At 46.3% G+C, this 21,620-nt stretch overlaps 1 protein-coding gene across 2 annotated transcripts; it reads right to left on the bottom strand.

The window, feature by feature from the left end:
- Positions 1-225: 225 nt before the first annotated feature.
- On the bottom strand, positions 226-19,856 carry C5H4orf54 (chromosome 5 C4orf54 homolog). Of its 2 annotated transcripts, XM_073805572.1 has the most exons (4): positions 19,766-19,843; positions 19,555-19,620; positions 11,441-16,836; positions 226-4,123 (listed from the first exon to the last, which is right to left on the bottom strand). In XM_073805572.1, the coding sequence occupies exon 3, from the start codon at positions 16,803-16,805 to the stop codon at positions 11,478-11,480; it is 5,328 nt and encodes a 1,775-aa protein (XP_073661673.1). In that variant the 5' UTR covers positions 16,806-16,836; positions 19,555-19,620; positions 19,766-19,843; the 3' UTR covers positions 226-4,123; positions 11,441-11,477. The 2 variants fall into 2 exon arrangements, with proteins under 2 accessions (XP_073661673.1, XP_033713268.1); XM_033857377.2 differs by having other exon boundaries at positions 19,555-19,856.
- Positions 19,857-21,620: the final 1,764 nt, after the last annotated feature.

The raw sequence follows: 21,620 nt of genomic DNA, 5'->3' as shown, positions 1-21,620 counted from the left end.
GAAAATAACTAATAATATGCTCTAGCTGCAACATAAAACAAGAATGTTAACAGCTTACAAATGCTACTGTGAACATTTAGTTCTCTTCTGAGACAAGGGGCATACAAATGAGTCCAATTTTCAGAATCCTCCCCTGGGCCTTGTAATGACATGTGACATAGACGGACACTTTTTTTTCCCCCCAAGGACCAGAGTCTGCAATTCCAATTAGATTCAAGCTCAAGGTACGATTTAGCAAATGCTACATGCTTTATTAATGATTTTATGCACCTGTGAGGTCTACTTAGGACCCAGAAGTTAGTTAAGAATATAGAAACAGTCTCTTGAAAATATGTATCATATCTATATGTATACTTCCTTAGGAATTATGTAAAAGTCTAACACAATTTGTGAAGTTGATTTTTATAAGTAGTTTTGTAAAACAAACCTACACATAATTTTTCCCCTCAACAGTACTGATAAAATACAGGGCACCTTTTTCTTTCAAGTATTTGGGTAAAACAGCATACCCTGAGAATTTGGGGTGCAAACCTACACCTTGTAAACTGTAGAATGAAACTCCTCAAGCACCACATTGGAAAATGTATACCGTGATAGCTTTTAAACAGAGACTATTACTGAATGTGTTTTTTCATGCACATATAATATATACTTATCATGAGATTATAGTCAATCTACTTAAGAATCAACACTGTCCTGCACTCCAAAGTATTATTTCAGGTAGCATGAGCATTCAGTTTGCAGCAAACACTGACTTCCGTTTCTATGAAATATGAAAATAATTAAAATGCATTAAATCTCTTTAAGAGGCTAGAATGATGAAGTTAAATCTGAAATTAAGAAACTTATATCGCTAGATATTTTCTAGTGATATAAGGATGGATTTGAAATGTGTGTTAACATTTAAGATTTATCATAAAGATGTCAAAGTGTCATTTGTTTTAGCTTACTTACTCAATGATATCCAGAGAGCCATACACATACAGACATACGGAGACACAGGCAGACATACAGAGAACCGATATGTTAAGTCACGAACTGCATATCTGGGCTTCATTTCATCCTGAGGGCAATTTCAGTGAGTGCTTTTTAAGAAAAATACATTCTGTTGACTTAGATTTTCGTACGGGTTACAAATTTGTTCAGTTTTCCAAAAACAATTCAAATGGGGCATATTTCAACCTTACCATTTAACCAACAGGGAAAAATAGGAAATGGATCAAGATTTCTACACACAATGCCCTGTGATTCATCTGGAAAACTTAGTCACACATGTAACCCTGAGAGGAAACGGCGAAAGCCAGACTCTGCAATGCTAATTAGATTCAAGCTCCAGGCACTATATAGGAAACGCTACATGCTTTAGTAATGGTTTTGTGTACATGAGCCCTAAAAGAGTAGTTCAGCAGCTAAAAGGACACTGGTAGGGTAATAGTTTTATGGGTCGGAAGGCTTCATAGACTCTTGGTTTTTCCTACTTAACTTGGGTTGAAAAAGGAAGGGCACAACTGTTTTATTCAAATATCAATTCAACCTCAAGAAATAATAAAACAATGAAAATGAGGATTTAGATTTACCTCATGTTTTTAAAAATGTTCCTCGCTATCACTCGAGGTGGTAAATGGCCCGGCAGGTTTGATTTGCTTTCTTATGGCTTGATGAAATGGAAAGCCATAAAATTAACAGTAGATGATATGGTGTTCATAGAATACTATTGTAAAGTCACATTTTAACCACTTGGACATTTACTACATCCACAGCAGCTTCTCAGAGGACACGGCCTCTCTGATAGAACCGACAAATGAAAAGTTCTCCTTTCTTTCCAAGTTTCTGTCCTAGTTTACCTCAATGTGAGAATTTATGGCTCAGATCTGCTGGTGATAAATCATGATAAATAGCGATAAATAGCTTATGGGCTTCCCAGACCCTTGGTAGGTAAGAACTCTACCACATGTTCTAGGAAAGGAGATGTCTCTCATTTTGAAGACCTGGCAATCCGTTGACTACTTGACACGAGCACTGGGTTTTCCTAAAGGTCATGCACATATAATATATACTTATCATGTATATATTATATATACATGATATTACATGATATTATATATACATGATATTATATATACATGTCATTCTAAAACAGTTTTATCAATTCTGCTTCTACCTGCCAAATCCTATCTGAGTTTCACAAGATGTGTTCAAATACGTGAGATTTCACGGTGCTGCTTTAAGTATTCTAAGCTTAAGATCTTTGATTGAGTCTACTTTCTTATTTCAATATTAAGTGACCTCTTACCCAGCACATCTCTACTGAAAATGAGGAAGGGCTGATGCTGTAAGAGAAGTTTCCCAGTGGTGAAAAATCAAGCAAGCTCTGGGGTGAATCTGTTGATGTACTTGGGTGAGAAGACCTCTATGACAAAGGAATAACGCTTTCCCCAATATGGCACAAGGGCATCTTTTCCAAACACAGAGACTGTTTCATATTTCATGTTCCATGTCTCAGAGAGGCTATCGCTTCATGTCATAGCTCATCAGCCCAATGACTGATTGAATTGTGACCAGAGCTGACTATTCCTGCCTCAAACCTTTCCTTTTACCCAACAGAACTTCTTTTCAGAGTAAGGTCCCTTTAAGGAAGTTCCTGAATGTGAAATTGAGGTTTTTTTTTTTTTTTTAAAGAGTCCAACTGAGATGGAAAGCATAAATACAAAGTAATGAGATTACACAAATCATACAAAAATCAGTCTCTTAGTTTTTCTACTCACACCTTCAGTTATGAGTAGTATAAAATTCTGTGGTTTCCAGAAGCTGTTTTAAGCAGAAACCAATACTGATGATCATTAAAATCAAAATAAGGCTTTAAAAAAATTACCAGAATGCTTTATCTTTGAACAAATAAGTAAATAAGAGGAGATTCCTTTAAAAAAAAAAAGTCTGGGAGAACCTTCAAGTTATTGTTTTAAAAAGTAAAGAAATATTCCAATGTAACATTTGTTGAATATATATTGACTCGTTATTATGATGAGCTAAATATTTATCTGTTCAATCAACTCTTCAAAACTCACCATGAACACTCATTAAAATAACCTTCAGAACTGGGCGACAACTGAGGCAGTACTGAATGTCAAGGAAAGATTCTGTGATTTAGATTCTCGACATCTCTAAAAACCATAAAGAGCAAATGATATAAACCTAGGTCACTGCTATGGGTATGGCTAGGGCTGGAGATAATCGGAGCCACCAAATCAGTGTTTACTTTCTACTCCACTGCCCCAAACAGGTCACTCTTCAGACTCCAAATAATCTGTGAGAGACAGGAGTGTGCAACTAAGGAGGGATCACTGAAGAAGAAAAATAATCCTATACACTCATAGCAGAGGTTGGATTCTGAGGGAAGTAGATATTTTATACCTTTCTGAAACTAAGAACTTAACTTTAAATGCAACCACTGGCTCTCTAGTCTTTCAAGCCATTCTATTTTACGGCAACAAATAGTGTCATAGCATTGTACCAATGGGAAAGTTAAAACAAGGCACAAAAGTTAAAACCACCTTTTCACAATCACATTTGAAATCATGCTAAACCCAATAAAAGAACATGTAAAACATAACCAAGAGAATGACTAGGCATGATCCAAAATGCAGACCCATCATATTTAAATCCAAACAAGTGCTACAACTCTGCCAGCCAGCCCTGATATATTCCAAGATTCCGCAGGGAGATTTGTGATGCAAATTACTGATTTGCTCATTCGGTTTACAACAGAACCAATCCTACTCTGTTGTATGTTTTGACTGAACTATGAGAACATGTAAGAGATTGTTTGCCTAGTCACAAATGCAGGAGGGAAAGATGAAGGGAAAGCTTATATTCTGTATTAAAGTATAAAAAGAGATAGTTTTATACAGGAAAAATGCAACCATTCAATCAGCTTTGTAAAACTAAAAGAACACAAGCTGTCTTAACAGGGTTACTCAGAAAAATATAGGAACTTACACACTTGGTTTATAGAAGCAAAAACTAAGAATAACATATGTAGAGGAAGGTTTCCAGATAACTTCTTAGTGCTGTTACAATGCAGCCTTCTGATTCAAGACGATTCGTCCATCTTTCTGTCTTACTCCTATAAACAAACATAATCAAGGAAAAGATTGTTAGTAAATCTCGCTCTTAAAGAAGGAAGAAAAATGACAAAATACATTTTATTTAACTATTTGGCTAATTTCAGTGTGAATAATGATGAAGTTCACATTTTAAAATGTGTTTGGTGAGTGTGTTTCTGAACCTACTAGCCACATCCTACTGACTTTAAGAAATTGCCTCGTGGAACCCTCTCTTTGAAACTTGAATTAAATACAGTCAACCATTCAAAAATTATTTTAAAGTTAAATATTTAGTTTTACTGAAACCATCCATAACAGAGATAAAATAGTATAACCGATATGTTCCTAAAATATACAAAAATGATATTTAAACTAAATTGAAACATTTGAAATTTACCATGAGTTATTAATCTAGTTAAATGAATAAACTCTATACTCTAAAGTGAATGGTCACTACTTAAATTATGTGGAACTTCATATTGTGCATTTTGTTTAAAATGAGATATACTGGTTAGAGCCTATAACTTAGTTAAATCCATTCTAAGACAAGCATTGACATGTTCAAAAGCTTACTGAAAATTAGCCCTTTCTTTCTGTTAATCTCTTTCTCTCTATATATCTATTAGAACTTTGCCTAAACAACATTTTTAAATTAACCTTTGGGAGTTGATATTTGAACGTAATATTATGAAGACAGAAACAGAGTGGCCTACAGGTAGTATTTGTTAGGGATTAGAAGACTATCATGTGAAAAGTAACTTCTAAGAAGTATCAAATAACAGCTATCTAATCAATTATATGCAGAGTTCTGTGGCAAAGGATATTTTAATCCTGCCCTCTAGAAACTGACCTGTGTTAAGTATATACTTAAGGAAAAAGAAGTCTATAAGAATAATTATGGGTTTAGAGAATAGCTCATGTGTATATATTTCAAGTTTGTTGATTTTACTCTTTTGTGTTTTATACCGAGAAATGACTTTCAAGAGGAAAGGGACAGTTGTGGGTTTGGAAACTTCTCATTTGCTAAAGAAGTTTAAAAGTTTTTTTTACCTTAGGACACACGGAGTAGCAACAGGAAAAAAATATATAATTACAAGGGGGAGGAGAAGAAAATAGACTAAGAAGAAAAGTTTTAATGTGGATGCAAGGATCTAGTGACAACTCGAGCTGAATTCCATCGCGAAGCAAGGTTTGCAAGGACTCTCTGAGCAGAAGGGGGACAGAGAGAGAGAGAGACAAACAGTGAGAGAGAGAGAGAGAGAGGGAGAGAGAGAAAACAGTACAGGATGGGGAGAGCAGTCTGAGGAATGGAGGAGAAATCTGTTTCTACCAGCTGCTGGGGTCATTTTCGGGGATCCACAGTCCAGACACGGCCTTTTCATTCTTTGGCAGGATACTGCTTCCGCTTACATTAACTTTCGAGGTATTTTGTTTGAAACTTTGAAAGTAAGAAAATGCTCCAATTCCTATTAAGGATGAAATAATAAAAATTGCCGGTTCAACCTAGTAGAGGGTCACGAAGAAGTCAGTAAAGGGAGAGGAGTGATTGCACTGTGTCACCGGGCAGTTTGGCCTGGATGACTTCCCATGATTTTAGGACCGGAACACATGACAGAGTTCAGCAGGGATGTTGGGTCAGATTTTCCTTTGCTCCACAGAGGTCTGTGCCCAGACTGAGAGGAAAATCACCACATGCAGCTGGCCAAATATGCCCAGAGTTGTGTAACATGCTGGAAAGCCGTGGGGCATACTAGAGGACCCCGACCACAGCCAACTGGCCTGACCCAGGGGATCAGGCAGCCCAAAGGGGACTGCAGAGCTGTGGGCATGACCTCTGGTTTGGGGAAATCAAGCAATCAAGCAATCCTGGGTACGGGTCCCTGGTGCTGTCCTGAGAGTCTACAGGAATAAAGGCTGACTTTCTGCCTTGGTGGAGGGCCCTGAGAGATGAGGGGCTTCTGAGGCATTGACGAGCTTCTAGTCTCCAAGGGAGATAGAACTCTTACTACATGCCATGGACTTTGTGCCACATCCTTTGCAGTGATTTTACCATTCAATCTTCACGACGTTCCTGAGAGGTATCCCCATTTTACAGTTGAGGAAACTGAGGTCCAGAGAGGGCAAGTCACTTGTCCAGAGGAGGAAGATTTTGCGCCAGGGCTGCCTGACTTCATGGTGCAGATACCTGGGTTTTAGTCAAAGCCACACTGTTTCTCTTAGACTGAAAGTCATGAGCCCATCAGTATCCAGTGGGATCCCATGCTCAGGTGACAGACCACACTCGCCCATCCCCACATACACACAAAATTATTACGGACCACACACACACTGGGAGCCACAGCCCCTAGAAGTGCTGGAACTGTTTCTCTTTGGGACATAGGAGAGCTAAACTTTAATCAAAAGAAAAACACATACGGAGGCTTAGTATACGCTAGACATCGCCAGGTTCAGGGTCAAATTCTTACCTTATTCCCTCCCTCTTTTTTCCCAAATAAGGGAAGAAGGACAATTCACAACAAGGAACTGAGACGGGGAGGGCAGAGAGGGAGAAAGTGGGCAAACTAGGGGTCATCAATAAGAGCATGGGCCCCCAAGCTTGAAGGGCCTGGATTTCAGCTGATCTCTTAATCTGGGACAAGTTATTTTTTCATTTGTTAAATAGGGATAAGAATAGTACCCACTCGTTTAAAGAATCAAGTAGCACCATGTTAAATCTTAGTAGATAATAAATGATTAATACACATTACTTTTCATTTTTTTATTAATTTTGTAGAGAGTTGAGAAGAAAATATAAGGCAATAAAATTGTAGAGAAAGGCACAAAATAATAAGAATGGGGAAAGCTACCATCCAAGAAAAGAGAAAGGGAGAAAAGAAATGGCAAAAAAAAGACACGAGGAAGATAATAAAATAAAACAGCAGCTATATATAATAATCAGGAGAGGAAGCCACAATCAAATTAGGAAAAATATAGATATAAATGAATTGACTCAAGAACGTAATCATGGGATGAGCTGGAAATGAAATGTCGAGCTTGCAGCCTGCAGCCAGCAGCCTCGTCCATCACCTGGCCTCGTGCACAAGGCTGCAGAGAACGCAGGTGAAGGAGCCGCAGCTTCAAGCCTGCCCTTGAAGCTGTCCAGTCTGTGGTGACAACAGACTCCAAACAGAAAAGGGAGGAGAAGGAAAAAAGCAAAGTGGGGCTTTAAACTAAATCAACTTCAAGTGAATGGGAAAGGAGAAACCACAATAAGGAATTAAAAAAAAAAATAGCAAAGAACAGAAAGTAAATTCTCAAATAAAAGGCAAGGGAAGAAAAGAAGGGAAGTAAACTGTGGGCCCGACCCCAAGATGGAGGACCAGATAGAAGAGTGGCCCTGGGGAGAAAAAGAGAAGGGGACTGGGAAGCAGGAAGAAAGAAGCAAATGGAAAATAGACTCTGGTCTGGGATGATTTAGGTTTTGAGTCCCAACTCTGCCCCAGAGGGACACTGTGACTTACGAAGGGTCACTTAACTCAGGGGGTAGAAATGACTCTGAGGGGGTGAGAAGAAAAGAAAGACCAACGATGCAGGAACAACATAAAGCACACTCAGAAATGAAGAAACAAATGGGTAACGTTTTACAGAAAAAAGAATAGACATTCAAAGGAAACAAAATAATTGTAATACCCACTGGGTAGCAGGCATGGTGCAAATTAAAGTTTTCTGTTGTTATTCTTACACATTTATCTTTATGCCCTTGTAAACGGTATTTAGTATCAAGTCTCAAATTTTAAAACAAAAATATGGTATCTAAGTGGCTGGGCAGGAGAAAGCAGGAAAGTGAATATGTTAGGAAAGGAAAAATACAGCTACATGTCTCGAATGACAGAAAACAAAAAACTCTCATCAGAAAAGGCATCAAAGGTCCTGTGGAGAAGGAACTTCCAAAACTAAAATGAACAAATAACAAAGGCCTAAAACAGAAAAGGCCTAACAAAAACGGAGAGAGTTGTGAAGTTTTGAACTGTTGTGCTCAGCACACTGGTGTGTTATCAATGGGTTCCTGTTGTGACTTTCCGGCCACTGCGCCACCGGCTGGGAACAGCCTGGTCCATTTATCACAATGTGTGATGTCATTACTAAATACAAACAAAATACGTAATATTACTACTTATCTTCTGAGATGGGTTGTGACCTGGCAAAGTTTGAGGAGCACTGCAATTTTCACCACAGGAGGAAGAGAGGTAGGGAAGACCCTACCTATGAAAGCAAAACTAGAGGAAAATTCGTAACAGAATAATCCGAGAGTAGCAGCAGCTGGCTATGCTCAAATCTACACAGGGGAGAAAGAAAGGCTCCCTGTTACAACGTGCAGCTAAAAATAGATGATGAAATACTTATTATTTGAGCTGGAAGGAATCTTAAAGGTTAAGACAGGACTTGAACACTGGTTTTGCAGTTCTGCATGTACGGTCTGTGTCCTCCAGCTGGCTCCTGGACTGTGGGACGGTACCAGGTCACGTGTGGCTTTATAGCCTCACTGCAGAGTACACTGTGCCTGGCGGAGTGTAAACATGTAATTCACGTTTGTTGAATGAATGATGGAATTAGTGCTTTTTGTTCAAATATTCATTTCACAAATGTCTGGAGAGGCAGAGCAGATCCACTGCACTTCTCTGTCCTCCTTCTTGCTTTTCATGCCTCCTACCAACAAACAAACAGTGCATGGCGTGGTCCAGGAGCTGGGAGCCAGGCCCATCCTGGCTCTCTCACTCTCTGGGGACCTCAGCAAAACCATTTCTTTCTAAGCCCCAGTTTTCTTCTCTGTGAAATGCCGTGCTTGGATCAAACCATTTATGTGACTTCTAGTTAAAAGGGGCACATAAAACCCTACCCTACCGCAAGAAAAAACTCTGGAGTAAGTCTGGTTTTCAAAGGAAATCTCAAACCGAAAACAGCTTCCAAGCCTTCTCACACTGACCATCCATCCGTATGAACAGCAACTGATGGATGGGGGTGTACAATGTAGTTTTTGATATATCTGAACCGTGTTTAAATTTTTTTCACACAAGGAAAAGAACTATACACTTCTTTTTTATGTATCTGACTTTTCTTTGGAAAGTGGCATAGAACTTTCAGGATGGTGAGTTTTGAAGGATTTTTATAATAATTTCAATTATTATCTGAATTTGGGTAATTAGATTTTTGCCTGTACACAAAAAGCTAATAACTAGCTCCTGACTAGTCTTTTGCTTTCTATCTTTAGGACTGTGGACTAAAATAAAGGTTAAAGAAGGGAAAGCTTTCAAAGAAATCACTGTTCAAATCTCCCATACAGAAAACTCTGATTTGTATTTGTGTCTGATGGAAACAACTCCAGGCCTAATCTCTCCAGGCTCATCAGACAGGAGAAAGGCCAAAGGCAGCTGCTACAGGGACACGATTCGAGCGTGTGCCCGGTTCCTCCCTCCTCTGGTCCCTGTCCTCCCTTCCCCTTGCTCTGCACCTGCACAGCCCACACAAAGGCCTCGCAGGATTAGCTGCTCCCAGAGAGCCGTAGGTAAACATCCCACCTGTCCAGAAGATGAAAATGCTTTTATCTAGAGGCTACTCTTTTCCTTCTACAAAATGAATTCTCTAAATCTGCCCCTCTTCCACATGCATATTTCTTTATTTTCTACACCGAACAATAGGTACATTATTTATATTTAATCTTCCCTCCCCTCTGTATTTGTGGTCATTACATAGGGCCCGTTGCAAATTCTTGGAAAGGAAATCATCTGTTTCTAGATTGCAAGTAAAATGAGGCTTGTGCTTTCACCTGAATTCTTACAGAAAGACCCAAGGATTTTTGAACAGTGGCCTAAGAAATGTTACTATGCATTACATTTCTTGCAGTCCAAGAAATGTAATGCATAGTAACAATCCCTTAATTCGGAAAGGTTTTATATTTTTCAATACACTATTGTATCATCTGGCATTCAGATACATTTTGAGGAGTAGAGATTACTGACACATGAGTGTCATGTGTGCTAGAGAGTTTGCATGTCTAAGAACACACAGCCGGTGAGAAGACGCTGGGACTCTGATCTAATGATCCTACTTCCTAATTTAAGGCTCTTTCCTTGAAGAAAGAAACAATGTTCCTGTTTCTTTTAAGCACAGAAGAGAGAGGAATGGCTTATTTCTTTCATACAAGCATAGAAAGGGCTCCTCTCCTAAAAATGAAGGTTCAGTATGATCTTACCAAGGAGTGAACCTCCTTAGAAGCATTTATGATGTCAACCCTTCCTCATGTGAAGAGGACAGGAGAATGAGAGGGCAAATTTCTCCCCACAGGGCTGGCAGCTTTGTGCTGTATCTGAAGGTTGCCCCTGTCTTATGTTTTTGACCTGAAGTGTCCTGGTTCGGAAAACCCGAGCTCACCTTTCCTATCAAGTTCCATGGACTGCAGTTACAGCCAGGATTCCTGTCAGTGAATCTGAATTAACTTGGGTGTCAGGATCTACGTCTGCTTCATCTGATTTCCTTTAGTGGGGGCAAGGGGGAGTTGATTCTTTTCTGAAGGGAGAGAATGCAGATAGGAAAATGAGTGCCTTGTAGGAATCAGCAGCAGAGCCTAGTGGATTCAGTCTGAACGAACTGGATCAAACACAGCAGCTCCATTTCAGGAGTCACTGCAGGCCCGGAATCTCCTCCTCCCCTGGAGGTCAAGCCGAGTGTGTGTGTGTGTGTGTGTGTATGTAAAATACCTTAAAGACTGGACTCACCTAAGAAAAAGTATTCTGATGGTCTGAAAACAAAAACAAGAGCTTAAAAATACAGCCTTTTTGTATAAGAAACTCCAAGAGGAAGATGTGGTGGAGGGAGAGAAGCCTTTCTGTAGATTTTAGAAAACCTCCTAACAAGAAAATGTCAGTCTTTGACTCTCTTTACTCTGAGGAGTAACCAGAGTAATGGTGTCCCCAAGGATTTTCGTGCCTGTCACTGGGGTTGCTAAGAATAGAGTGGAGCTCGCTCACTCCACAAAATCCAGACCGGGTTTTTATTGCTTCCCCCTGCCAGTCTTCACCCAAGGCTAACCTGAGAGATCCAGGGTTCACCTCCCTCCCACTCACTGTGGGAAAAACACTCAGGCAATTTGAAAAGGTCAAAGGGGAAAGGCCAGCTGTGGGACTGAGGAGTGGGCAAGAAAATGAGCTCCTTAATAATACGGATGCAGTTTTTGCTCTGTTCTTCCGAAATGCCCATTTCTAGAGACAGCCTCCGCTGCTGTAAGTCTGCCCCTTCAAACACAAAGAAATAGGACTGCTGTTAATCCCTTAAACGTGATTATCGAAGTGATGTCCACTCACCAGCAGCTGTGCCCTTCTGCTTTCTGGTGGCCGCCCATCATCTGTGTTCCACCACGAAGCTCATGGTGGTGCCGTCAAAGGAGGGGGGGGCGATGATCCGCGGCCCCAGGGGCTGCGAAGTGATGCTGATGACAGGCTTGCCATGCAGCTGGGCAAAGCCCTTGGCCCCCACCAGCTGGGATGTGGCCGCTGGGGCAGAGGAGGAGGTGGGAGACTGACCGGAGGACATGAAGTAAGGGGCCTCGGTGAAAGATGCAGCTGCCTCTTTGCTGGGGGGCTCTGCTGCCACGGGGGAGAGCTCGGCGCCCCTTGGAGTGTGAGCAATTGGCGTGGGCTGCAGGGCATTGGCGGGCAGCACCGTGGGCAGAAACCCGGGGTAGATCATGTAGGCGGGGCCGTAGGCCCCCGGACTCAGGGCCAAGGGAGGCCCGGGGAGGGACATGGGAGCCACAGCCTGCTGCTGGGAGGTCATGGGCACGTCCACATACTGCCCCGTCTCGGGGTCAAACAGTCTCCGGGTCATGGGCTGTACTGGTGTGTCCACCAGATAGTACTGGCCGGTTGTCACATCCAGGAGCATCTTGCGCTGGGTCTGCGGAGGCTGCGGCTGCTGGAAGGGGTCTGTGGGGACCGGAGCTGGGCCCACAGGTGCCGGGGCAGGCATGCCTGGTGGGGAGAAGCAGAGGACCTGGGGCTGGGCCCCCTGGAGGGTGAAGGGCAGCAGCTGCTGGTGGTAGATCGTGGTGGGGGGATGCTCGGGGCTCTGTGGCTCTGCGGGGGCAGCTACCGTGCCCCGGGGGTCGTCAGGCTTGGTGCGCCAAGCTGGCCGGCTGGTTCCGCTGACCTGAGAGCCTTTGGGGCTACTGGGGACCTGACTGCGGGCACTCAGCGGGGGCAAGCTGCAGAGAGTGGTGGCTGAGGAGGGAGGGGCCTCCCTCCCCGCCCCAGGCCTGCCTGGAAGCTCCCCAGCTGCAGAGCTCCCTTTAACGGGGATGGTCAGGTAATTCTCGCAGTCGCTGTGGCTCTTTTCCAGATGGCTGCCATTCTTCCTGTTGGTCACCTCTTCGAGAGATGCCCGAGTGGCCGGAGAGATCTTGAGAGACCGGAGTCCCTGCGATTTGATGCCCTTTGCCGCCGAAGGGCTCTCTGCAGCGGGGCCTTGTGGGAACTTGCCAGCGACACCCCCAGTTTTCTGGGTGCTGCTGGCGCTCACTGTGAGCACGTTCCGGTGGCTGGGGAGCGGGGGCAGGGGCTGGGTTCTGTCCACATCCTTGTGCACCGGGGGGATATAGAGGGACCGGGGCCTCTCCCTGGCCAGGTTCTCAAAGGCGGCCGCGCGGGCGGACACACTCTCGGCGCTCGGGTTGGAGTTCCTCCGCTGCAGACGCTCTATGGGGCCCCCTCGCAGGACCACACCTGCGCCTTTGTGCCCGGCGCCCCGCTCTTCCGCCCCACCCACCCGTTTGGCCAACTTGTCGGGGTCCCGCTCAGCACCCCCGGCCCCTTCTCTCTCCTCACTGGCGATGAGCGACAGGACGTGGCTGTCGGTCATCAGGGGCAAGGGGTCGCTTTTCCGCTTCCACTCGTTCCTGTTGAAGCTGTACAGCTCTTCCATGGACCTCACAGCCGCCGTCAGCTTCTCCAGAGCATTGCGAGATGTCTTGGGGCCTCTTCCTTCCTCCTTGACCTCCTCCTCCTTGGCCTTCTCTGGGGTCTTCTGAGCCTTGGAGACGATCTTGAGCACGGGCAGGTACGAGCCCTGCTCAGGCTTATTGGGGGCGATGGTGGCCACGGGCAGCCTGCCAGATGCCCTGTGAACCAAGACTGTCCCTTCCGGCGAGGAGGAATTCAAGGCCCTGCTGCTGCCCTCCATGCCCACGTTCTCCCTGGGCTCTCGGTCTGTGCCGTCTTCCCTCTGGTTCACCACAGCCTGGCATGTAATCACCATGGGGGACAGGGATTCCGAGCCACCAGCTGCAGGAGCCAGCGGCCTGGGTTTGGGCCCGGTCAGCCCCTGCTCTGGGGTAACGCTGCCCTTGTCACTGCTGTCCCCTGACGCTTTGATGAGTTTCCGGACATCTCTTACCTGGTGGAGGGGGCCTTGGGCCTTGGACTTGTCCCTGACATCTCTCACCTGGAACTGGGGCACTTTTTCCAGGTTGTCCCCCCGGAAGAGTTTCTGCTGTGCCCTGCTGTTGTCCTCAGTGGTCTTGAAGAGGTTCGAGGCGCCGCCACTGGCCAGTTTGGGTGTGAGCAACTTGGCGATGTTGAAGTCCGAGCCCGGCTGCTGCACGCTTCCCAGCCGGATCTTGATCTCGGGAGCCTTGGGCCTGACCACTGCTGTGGAGGTGGCCTGGGCAGCGGGGTGCTTGGTGGCCTGCTTGCCCGGCTGCTTGTCCTTGGGTGTCTGCTGGATGTTGGGGACAAAGAGGCGAGACATGATGGTGGACTTACTGGCAGAGATCTCCCCGAGATCAGCCCTCCAGTCGCCCCCTTTGGGGAGTTTCAGCTTCCCGATGGGGGCCTTTTCTTCCCGCTTGTCAGCCTCCTTCTCCTTCCATGACCGGAATGCACTGTTCTGACTACGGAGGAAGATGCTCTTGACAGTCTCTGATGCACTCTTTTTAATTTCACACACTTCTACCGGGGGTCCATCGGCGAAATTACGGCCGGAGCCTGCATGGCTCTCCCGAGGGGCACTGGCTTTGAAAACTGGGGATTTAGACCCAGCTACGGACCCCTCCCCACCTGCATCAGACACGCTGACCACCGTGTACTCAGAGCCGGCCTCCGAGTGGCGAGAACTCTGCCTCTGCAGGCCCTTCTCCCGCTGCTTCTCACCCCCGGGGGGAGTGCCCTCCGTCTCCTTGGAGGTGCTGGAGAGGTTATGGTGGGATGTGTCACTGACTTCTCCCCTCTCCATTTTGAACTCATGTTCCCGCTGCATCTTCTTGGAGATGACGTTTTTGAGCAGACTGGAAGCAAACTTGGACTTCTTCTGGGGGCCGTCAGCTCGGGAGGCAAGCCTGCTGCCCTCAGAGGTCTCCGAGCCATCATCCGTGTACACTGACCCGGGGCCCTTGCTGGGGCCTTTGGTGGCCCTGCAGGGCCCCGCGGCGGAGCTGGCTTTGCTCTCACTGCGTAAATTCAGAGGCTCGAGAAGGGTGACCACGTGGGAGCCCGACTGGACCTGCTTCTGGAAACACAGAGGTGTCTCCACGTGTTTGATCTCCCCCTCGACTTTGCTGACCACGAACTCCAAGGCCTTGGTCTGGGACTTCTTGGACTGGATGTAGAGCTGGTCTGCGGTCGTCCTGGCCCCACTGCCCTTCCTCAGACCCGCAGCCATAGAGGCAGCGCTGCTCCTGAGGAGACTCTGTTCCACCCTGGCTCCAACGCCTGCGCATTTCAAGTCCAGGAAGGCCGACCAGCGCCCAAAGCCGACTTCGGAGAGCGACGAGGACTCCCGGGAACTGATGTTCAGAGCCTCAAAGTAGGGGTAAGCGAGGCTCCGGAAGGCCCGGGAGGTCAGGTTACGCACCTCTTTGTCGGCGTCGTCCAGCTCGCTCACGGCACTGGAGGCCCCGCTGGAGGAGTCCACCAGCTCCTTCGCCCGGACGGCCCCGCACCGCGTTTGCAGGCGAGCAGGGACGGCGATGAATTTCTTCGCATGGTCCTGAGCCACGGCTGCAGCCGGGTCTTGCTTCAGTGAACTTGAATTGTGTTCAGCAGCTGTAGAGACGCGGAGGCTCATGTCGCCTTCATGCTTGGCAGCGTAAATAATGTTTTGCTTTGCACACACGTTGCTAGGCTCATTTATAGCCCGGGAAGTCGGTTTGATTGATAGGAGGATCTGGCCTGCTGCACTCCCGCAGCTGCTTGCGACGGCTGAGGCTGCCTCCAGCGGCTGCAGCAAGGGCTCACACGGGGTGGCAGTGCCAGGCCCCGTGGCTGGGGGAGTGGGGTTGCTGTCCGAGGGGCCGCTGCCCACTTCCGTGCTGCTGGTGTCGCCACCGCTGCTGTCCGCGCTGGGGCGGGCGGGGTCACTGTCGGTGGGGCTGGGTGTCCGGGTGGCGTCGGTGCTGGGAGCGGTGCTGAGGTAGCAGCTGTTGTCATCGTCCTCTTCGCTCGGCGTGGTGACGTCCTCTGGGGTCTCGTCGCTGCCACCAAAGGAAGCATAGTCCACGAATGAGTAGATCACGTTGTTGTCCTCGAAATCCCAGCGGGAGGCCAGGCCCACGTCGAAATCTGTGTCCTGCTCTACCTCGCTCAGCTGGATCTCGTGGGTGGTGATGTAGTGAGCCTCCTGATTCTGGGGGGGGTCCCTGCTGCCCTGAGACTTGGCAATCATGTCTCTGCACTCGGTTCTCTCTCCTCCTCCTGGTTTTTCCCCTTCTTCTCCTCCCTTGGGCTGGCAGCTCACTGCGTTCTCACCACTGTCACTCTCAAAGTCTAGCAGTGAGGACGAGGTGGCCAGAGCCCCCGTGGATGTGGTGGTATCACCCGTCTTGGAAAGGCCACCTTCCTCTGCTTTGTCCACCAGGGCGGAGGAGGGAGACGAGAGGCTGCTGCCTTCATCAGTGCCGGAGAACTGGGGTCCGGAGGCTTCCAGGGAGGCAGGATTCTTCTGGGGGGCTGGAGCCTCACACTCTTGGCTGCCGGCTTCGTCTTGGGCTTTCTCCTTGGGGCTGCTAGAGCCCCTCTGATCCCCCGGGCGCTGCTCCAGAGTAAGTCTCATGGTCCGGGGACTGTCCCTCTGCACTCCAGCTGAAGTGCGCATCTCCACATATTTCTCTTCTCGCTGCGAGGAGGCCGATGGCTTGAGAAGTGGCCGCAGCTGCTGCTTGAGCTCCTGGCGATCTTGAGCTCCGCTCACCCCCTCCCTGACCTCCTTCGGTCTGGCCTGCAGATTCAGCTCAGGAGGGGCGCCTTCCATTCTGAGCCCTCGCCTAGGTTTCAGTGACAGGAGAAGACAATGGGGAGCACCGGGGCGGTCCCGGGCCCCTCCCTGGCCCTGGAGGGGCTGCAGAGTAGCCCGAAGCAGGGTCCCACGTGCCTGGATTGGCCCCAAGGCTATAGGCACCACTGCCGCGGCTGCCACCAGCTTCCGGTTCTTCAGCCCCTGTGGCGGGGCCCGGGCGAGGCTGAGGGAGGAAGGAAGGCTCCTGGATGGGGCGGCAGAGGTGGTCTGTGGCCAGGGGGCTGCGGCTCCGGCCGAGACCGTGGCCAGCTTCCCGTAGCTGAGCTGTTCTGTCCAGTTGTTTGCCTGGCACCATCGGCAGCTAGGAGTCTGAATGCCATCGGCCACGGAAGGAGCAGCATCTGTAGGCCGACCCTGGGACTCCCAGAAATGAAAGGAAAGCATGTGCTGTTTCTTGTGAAGCCTTGTTCCTTTCCTGGATGGGGTAAGAGTGGGTCACGTCATTCCAGAAATATTTTTAGTGTCTATTCCCTAGTCATACGGAAACCACACTTGAGGGTAGAGAGAAGAGGCTCTAAGATGAAGAGAGAGTGTTGGGGGTGGAGGAGGCATGTGGATTCTAACTGAAATCAACCAAATGTCCTATGTAATCTATTACAGGGATGTCTAGCAAGTATGAAATTGTTCTTTACTGACTGTCATCTTTCACTCCCAAGTCTGATTAGATGTTTTTTTCCCCCTTGTTCTTAAATAAAACCCAAATTCAGCATTGCATTTCAAATCAATTAAGGACAGCTCTGAAAGACTTCAAAATCTCCCTTGAACATATGGTAGCTTTAAGTTTGTCTCAAAATCTATGCATTTCCTTTCTCTTTCATCTCAAATCAATCAAGTTCTGGTAATAAAACTTTTCACAGGAATAAAACACTCTGTCCTTCCTTCCCCAAAGTCCTACTTTACGAAACGTAATCTGTTTGTTTAAAAATAGGAAGAAACCCTTCTAGAATCTTTACTGTGCACTCGAAGTGTACAGGGGCAATTTTTAAAGACTTAGAACTTAACATTTCAAATAAACTTTTAATTATAGTCACTAAAAAGGAGCACATGGGTTAAAAGTGACACGACTTCAAATCCCTACCACCTCAAGCAAGTTCCTTAAACTTCTAAAACCGTGGCAAGACAATAAACCTCCACTTAAATATAGCCTGGGCTGCAGCCTCACGGGTCAGTTACACTGGCTGAATTCCAGACCTGCAGGGCACCAAGTCAAAAGGCACAGAAGAACAACGAATACACTTACCCTTCCTGAGTACAGTGCGGCTTGGAGGGAGGTTCAGAGAGGAAATGTGACCCACTGGCATGCCCCGTGGCAACGAAGCCCAAATCCCAGTTCACTGGCTCTGAGATCCTTCCATTTCAAACAGTTCAGTAGTTGTGTAAATGAATTTGCCAGGCAACCCAAATGGGGGTTCTGTACTGGCCATCCCCAGAGCAGATCCCTTGGCTGCAATCCATGGAGAACCACGACTCTTGGTTTGGTGAGATCTGGCCCTCATCGTCTGACAGGCCCAATTCCACCACTATACATAGTCTATGTGTCACTTATGCCGATTGAATAAAGCACTATTTTAAACATTCACATTTGTGGGGAACAAAAATAACACCATCAACCATCCCCTTCCAACATGAAGGCAACCCTCACACAGAAAAATGTTCCTTCCTCTGCATGGGCGTGGGAGGAGGCATGGAGTGGGGGCCCCTAGCAACTGAAGCATCGCCTTCTCATCCTTGGGATGTGGACGGCACAGCCCTGCCATTCTCCCCAGGACAACTCCCTTCTGCCCACATCACTGCCATTAAAAACAGGACATAGGGAAGGCTGGCAATATCAAGTATCACGATGTGGATATAAAGCCAGAGCGCTAGATGAAGAGAGTAAAAGAGAAAAGGAAACAGAGAGGGGGAGAGAGGAAGGGAACGAAAGAAAAAGAAGGAGAGAGAGAGAGGATTTGCTAAATTTGCAATCAACTGTTTTGATTATGGAGAACCGTGTGCAATGGCACAAAATCGTGGATTTTTTTTTTTTTTTTCTGTAGGTGGGCCTCTCACTGTTGCGGCCTCTCCCGTTGCGGAGCACAGGCCCCGGACGCGCAGGCTCAGCGGCCATGGCTCACGGGGCCAGCTGCTCCGCAGCATGTGTGATCGTCCCGGACCGGGGCACGAACCCGTGTCCCCTGCATCGGCAGGCGGACTCTCAACCACTGCGCCACCAGGGAAGTGCCCTGGATTCCTAATGATAATAAAAATTTTAAATCATAATAATTACAATATGAGTTACAAAGTGTTTACTATGTGTGAGACGCCATCTGAAGCACTTTTAAATGTGTCTGTATTAATTTATTTAATTCTCATCACAATTTGGTGAGTTAGGTACAATTATTGTAGTGGTTTTACAGATGGGAAAGCTGCAACACAGGGATGTTAAGAAATTGTGGAGCAGAATTCAAACCTGGGCTGTTTAGTTCCAGACTTTGACCCTAAACCGTGATGCTACAGAGTCTTGCTGACTTCCACGCTCAGATACTCTCTAGGGCGCCCAGATGCTCAATTAGACGGGAGCAACGCATCCTAAGCAACTTCACCTGCATGACCACAAGTCAACCACATCACCGTTTCTCGGTTTTGTTTTGTTTTGTTTATATCATCAACCTGTGTACACATTATGTATTCAGGGATTAAGGAACATGAGCGTATACATAAAATGAAATAAAATATAATCGGCTCCTCCAGGCAAGTAGAGTGTTCTCAATGCCCCATTTTAATTTTGCTTTGAAGCCTTGGACGAGAAACCCTGAACACTTCCTCAAGCTCTGTGGGCCATGCACACTCCACAGCTGAATAGAAGATGGAGTTTCTGCCCATCAAGGCAATTATAGTCTAAGAAGAAATTTTTCCAGCACTTTCCATATGGCCCTGTCTGTCATGACAACTCAGCAGATTTGAGCAGTTTTGCCTTGCAGTTGGCAAAGTACAAAATTGGAAGGTCAGATGCCCTGGATGTAGGTTAAAGCATAATTGTCTAATGCCCTGAGTTCTGGAAACTTACTTCCAGAGTTTTGCTTCCTCCAGAGAGTGCACCCCTAGCCAAAGCCCCCCAGCAAAGAGAGAGGGTTATCCTAAAAGAAGTACTTACCTCCAAAATATCCGTGTGCCTCCTTTTCTCTCTTCTGTCTAAGTGAATGCCAGTGTAGGGAAAAATCTGTAGAAAAACCTTTTTTAGATAAGGTCAATTTCCGAAAAGTGGGGTTTAATTCAAACCACAAATTCTGTTTAAAAATCAAAAAAGCAGAGAATTTGGAGTAGGATAGATTCTATTAAAAGATTTTAAAAAAAGAAACTCATACCTGGAAAAACAAAAACCAGTTGTAGGGTAAAGTAAAACAATTAAGAACACCAAACTTCTGCCCTCTGGCATTTTCAGAGCTCTGGATCAGTGTATGTTACTATGCAATACTCTCAATTCTTTTGAAAAAAACTTTTGTCATTCATTAGCCATAGAGCCTTTTATTTCCTCACATGACTACAGTCATCTTTTTTTTTTTGCAGATGAACTCAGTGGTTGCCTACCTGATCTCAGCTCTTGAGCAATTAACAGTGACTAATGCCACCAGCATTAAACCATGTTAAGCACCATGTTAAGCAAGCATGCTTGCTAGACCAGGCAAGGTATACTCGGCAGACAGCTTTATATGGGAATTCAAAGAGCAACAAAAAGGAAATGACTCGTGTCATTATTTTTATCTCTGCAGAGAAAGTTTCTTAGCATTCCCTGAAAGTCTTGTGAAATGTATCATAGTAGGGAAAACTTTAACGTGATTAAAGAAATGAAGAATGAAGGCCAGGCTATCCACCAACTGGTAAAAGGGTATGGTTATGTTTCAGGTCTCTGACAGTGACATAGTATGATAGACAAACACCTCATTTGAAAGGAAGAACAGTTTATCAGAGGTAGACTGGAAGAGCAGAAATGAAGAGGTATGTTTAAACTCTGGCTCAAACTAGGAGTTGGACAAAAGATTTTCCAAACAGAAACAGTCTCAGGATTCTCTGGGGTGCAACAGGAGAGAGAAAGGGAGAGACAGAGAGAGAGAGAGAGAGAGAGAGAGAGAGAGAGAGACTGATTATATTTTGTGTAAGGCTTTCCATAAACACCTTCACGCCTATCCACGCACACTGATGAAGGAGGCTTTGCTTCAGGCCGCTGCTTAATGCCCAGAGTGTAGCCAGCTGTTCCTCTTCCTGGCCCAGGTTGACACCTGTAAGAATTACATCTGAAGGAACGGCACCATTTTCATTTGTTTGTTTGGTTGGTTTTTTGGCTGGTTGTGCCAGAGTGTCTATTATTTAGTTACTGATATAAATGTTTTACACACTTTAACTCTTTAAATCTTCTCAAAAACACCATGCAAGGGCAATTATTATTCCCATTTTATGGATAAAAAATTGAGTGAAGACATGTAACCTGGATGACTTTTCCCAACTAGTAAGTGCTGGAGCCCTCACTACTGGCTCCGAGTGACTCAAGCCCACACTCTGTTGATGGTTGAGTTTTCAGTCCGTGAGGTGGAGGTCACAGGCTCCTTCCCAGTGCTGGCCAGTTAGCTGTTCCACAGCCTCCACCAGCTGCCTGCACATGGGAGAGCTGGTCACCATGGAGACCAAGGAAACGGAGTGGCAGGATTAGTGTCAAACTATCCCTGTGAATAGAAAACAGCATGTCCCGTGAGGATGAATAAGTAGCACTATCTTCTTGTGCAAAGAAGAGCACGTTATCGTAGAAGCGTGCCGTGCACATTGGAGATGCAACCTCTTAGCTATGCCCTTAAAACTTGGAAGGACAAGAAGGAACAGTTCACCACCAGAAATAAAATGTTCACAGACACAGGGCACGCAGAGGGCAGAAGTGGTGCAAGAAGTCCTTTACTTTTCCCCTTGAGTCAGGATGTGTATTGGGTGTTGCTCCTCTCTGGTCCCTCCCAGCCCACCACCTGTCTCAATGGTCTCCTGCACATTTGCCCTCCCTTTCCCCAGACCCATGCCCCTTCTTCTTCCTCTTTCTCAGTTGTTTCCATCTCGTTCTCTCTTGAGGGAGTAGTGGAGTTTCGGGTGTTCCAGATCCTACTGGATAAAGAAAAATTATCCCTTCCAGACCAACCTCAAAGTGAAACTTGGACAGGACAAATAAGTCTTCTTCTCTGG

This window comes from Tursiops truncatus, chromosome 5 (assembly GCF_011762595.2).
Source record: "Tursiops truncatus isolate mTurTru1 chromosome 5, mTurTru1.mat.Y, whole genome shotgun sequence".
In the NCBI taxonomy this organism is placed as follows: Eukaryota; Metazoa; Chordata; class Mammalia; order Artiodactyla; family Delphinidae; genus Tursiops; species Tursiops truncatus.
The sequence above is the reverse complement of the archived record's forward strand: the minus strand, read 5'-3'. Positions and strand labels throughout refer to the sequence as shown.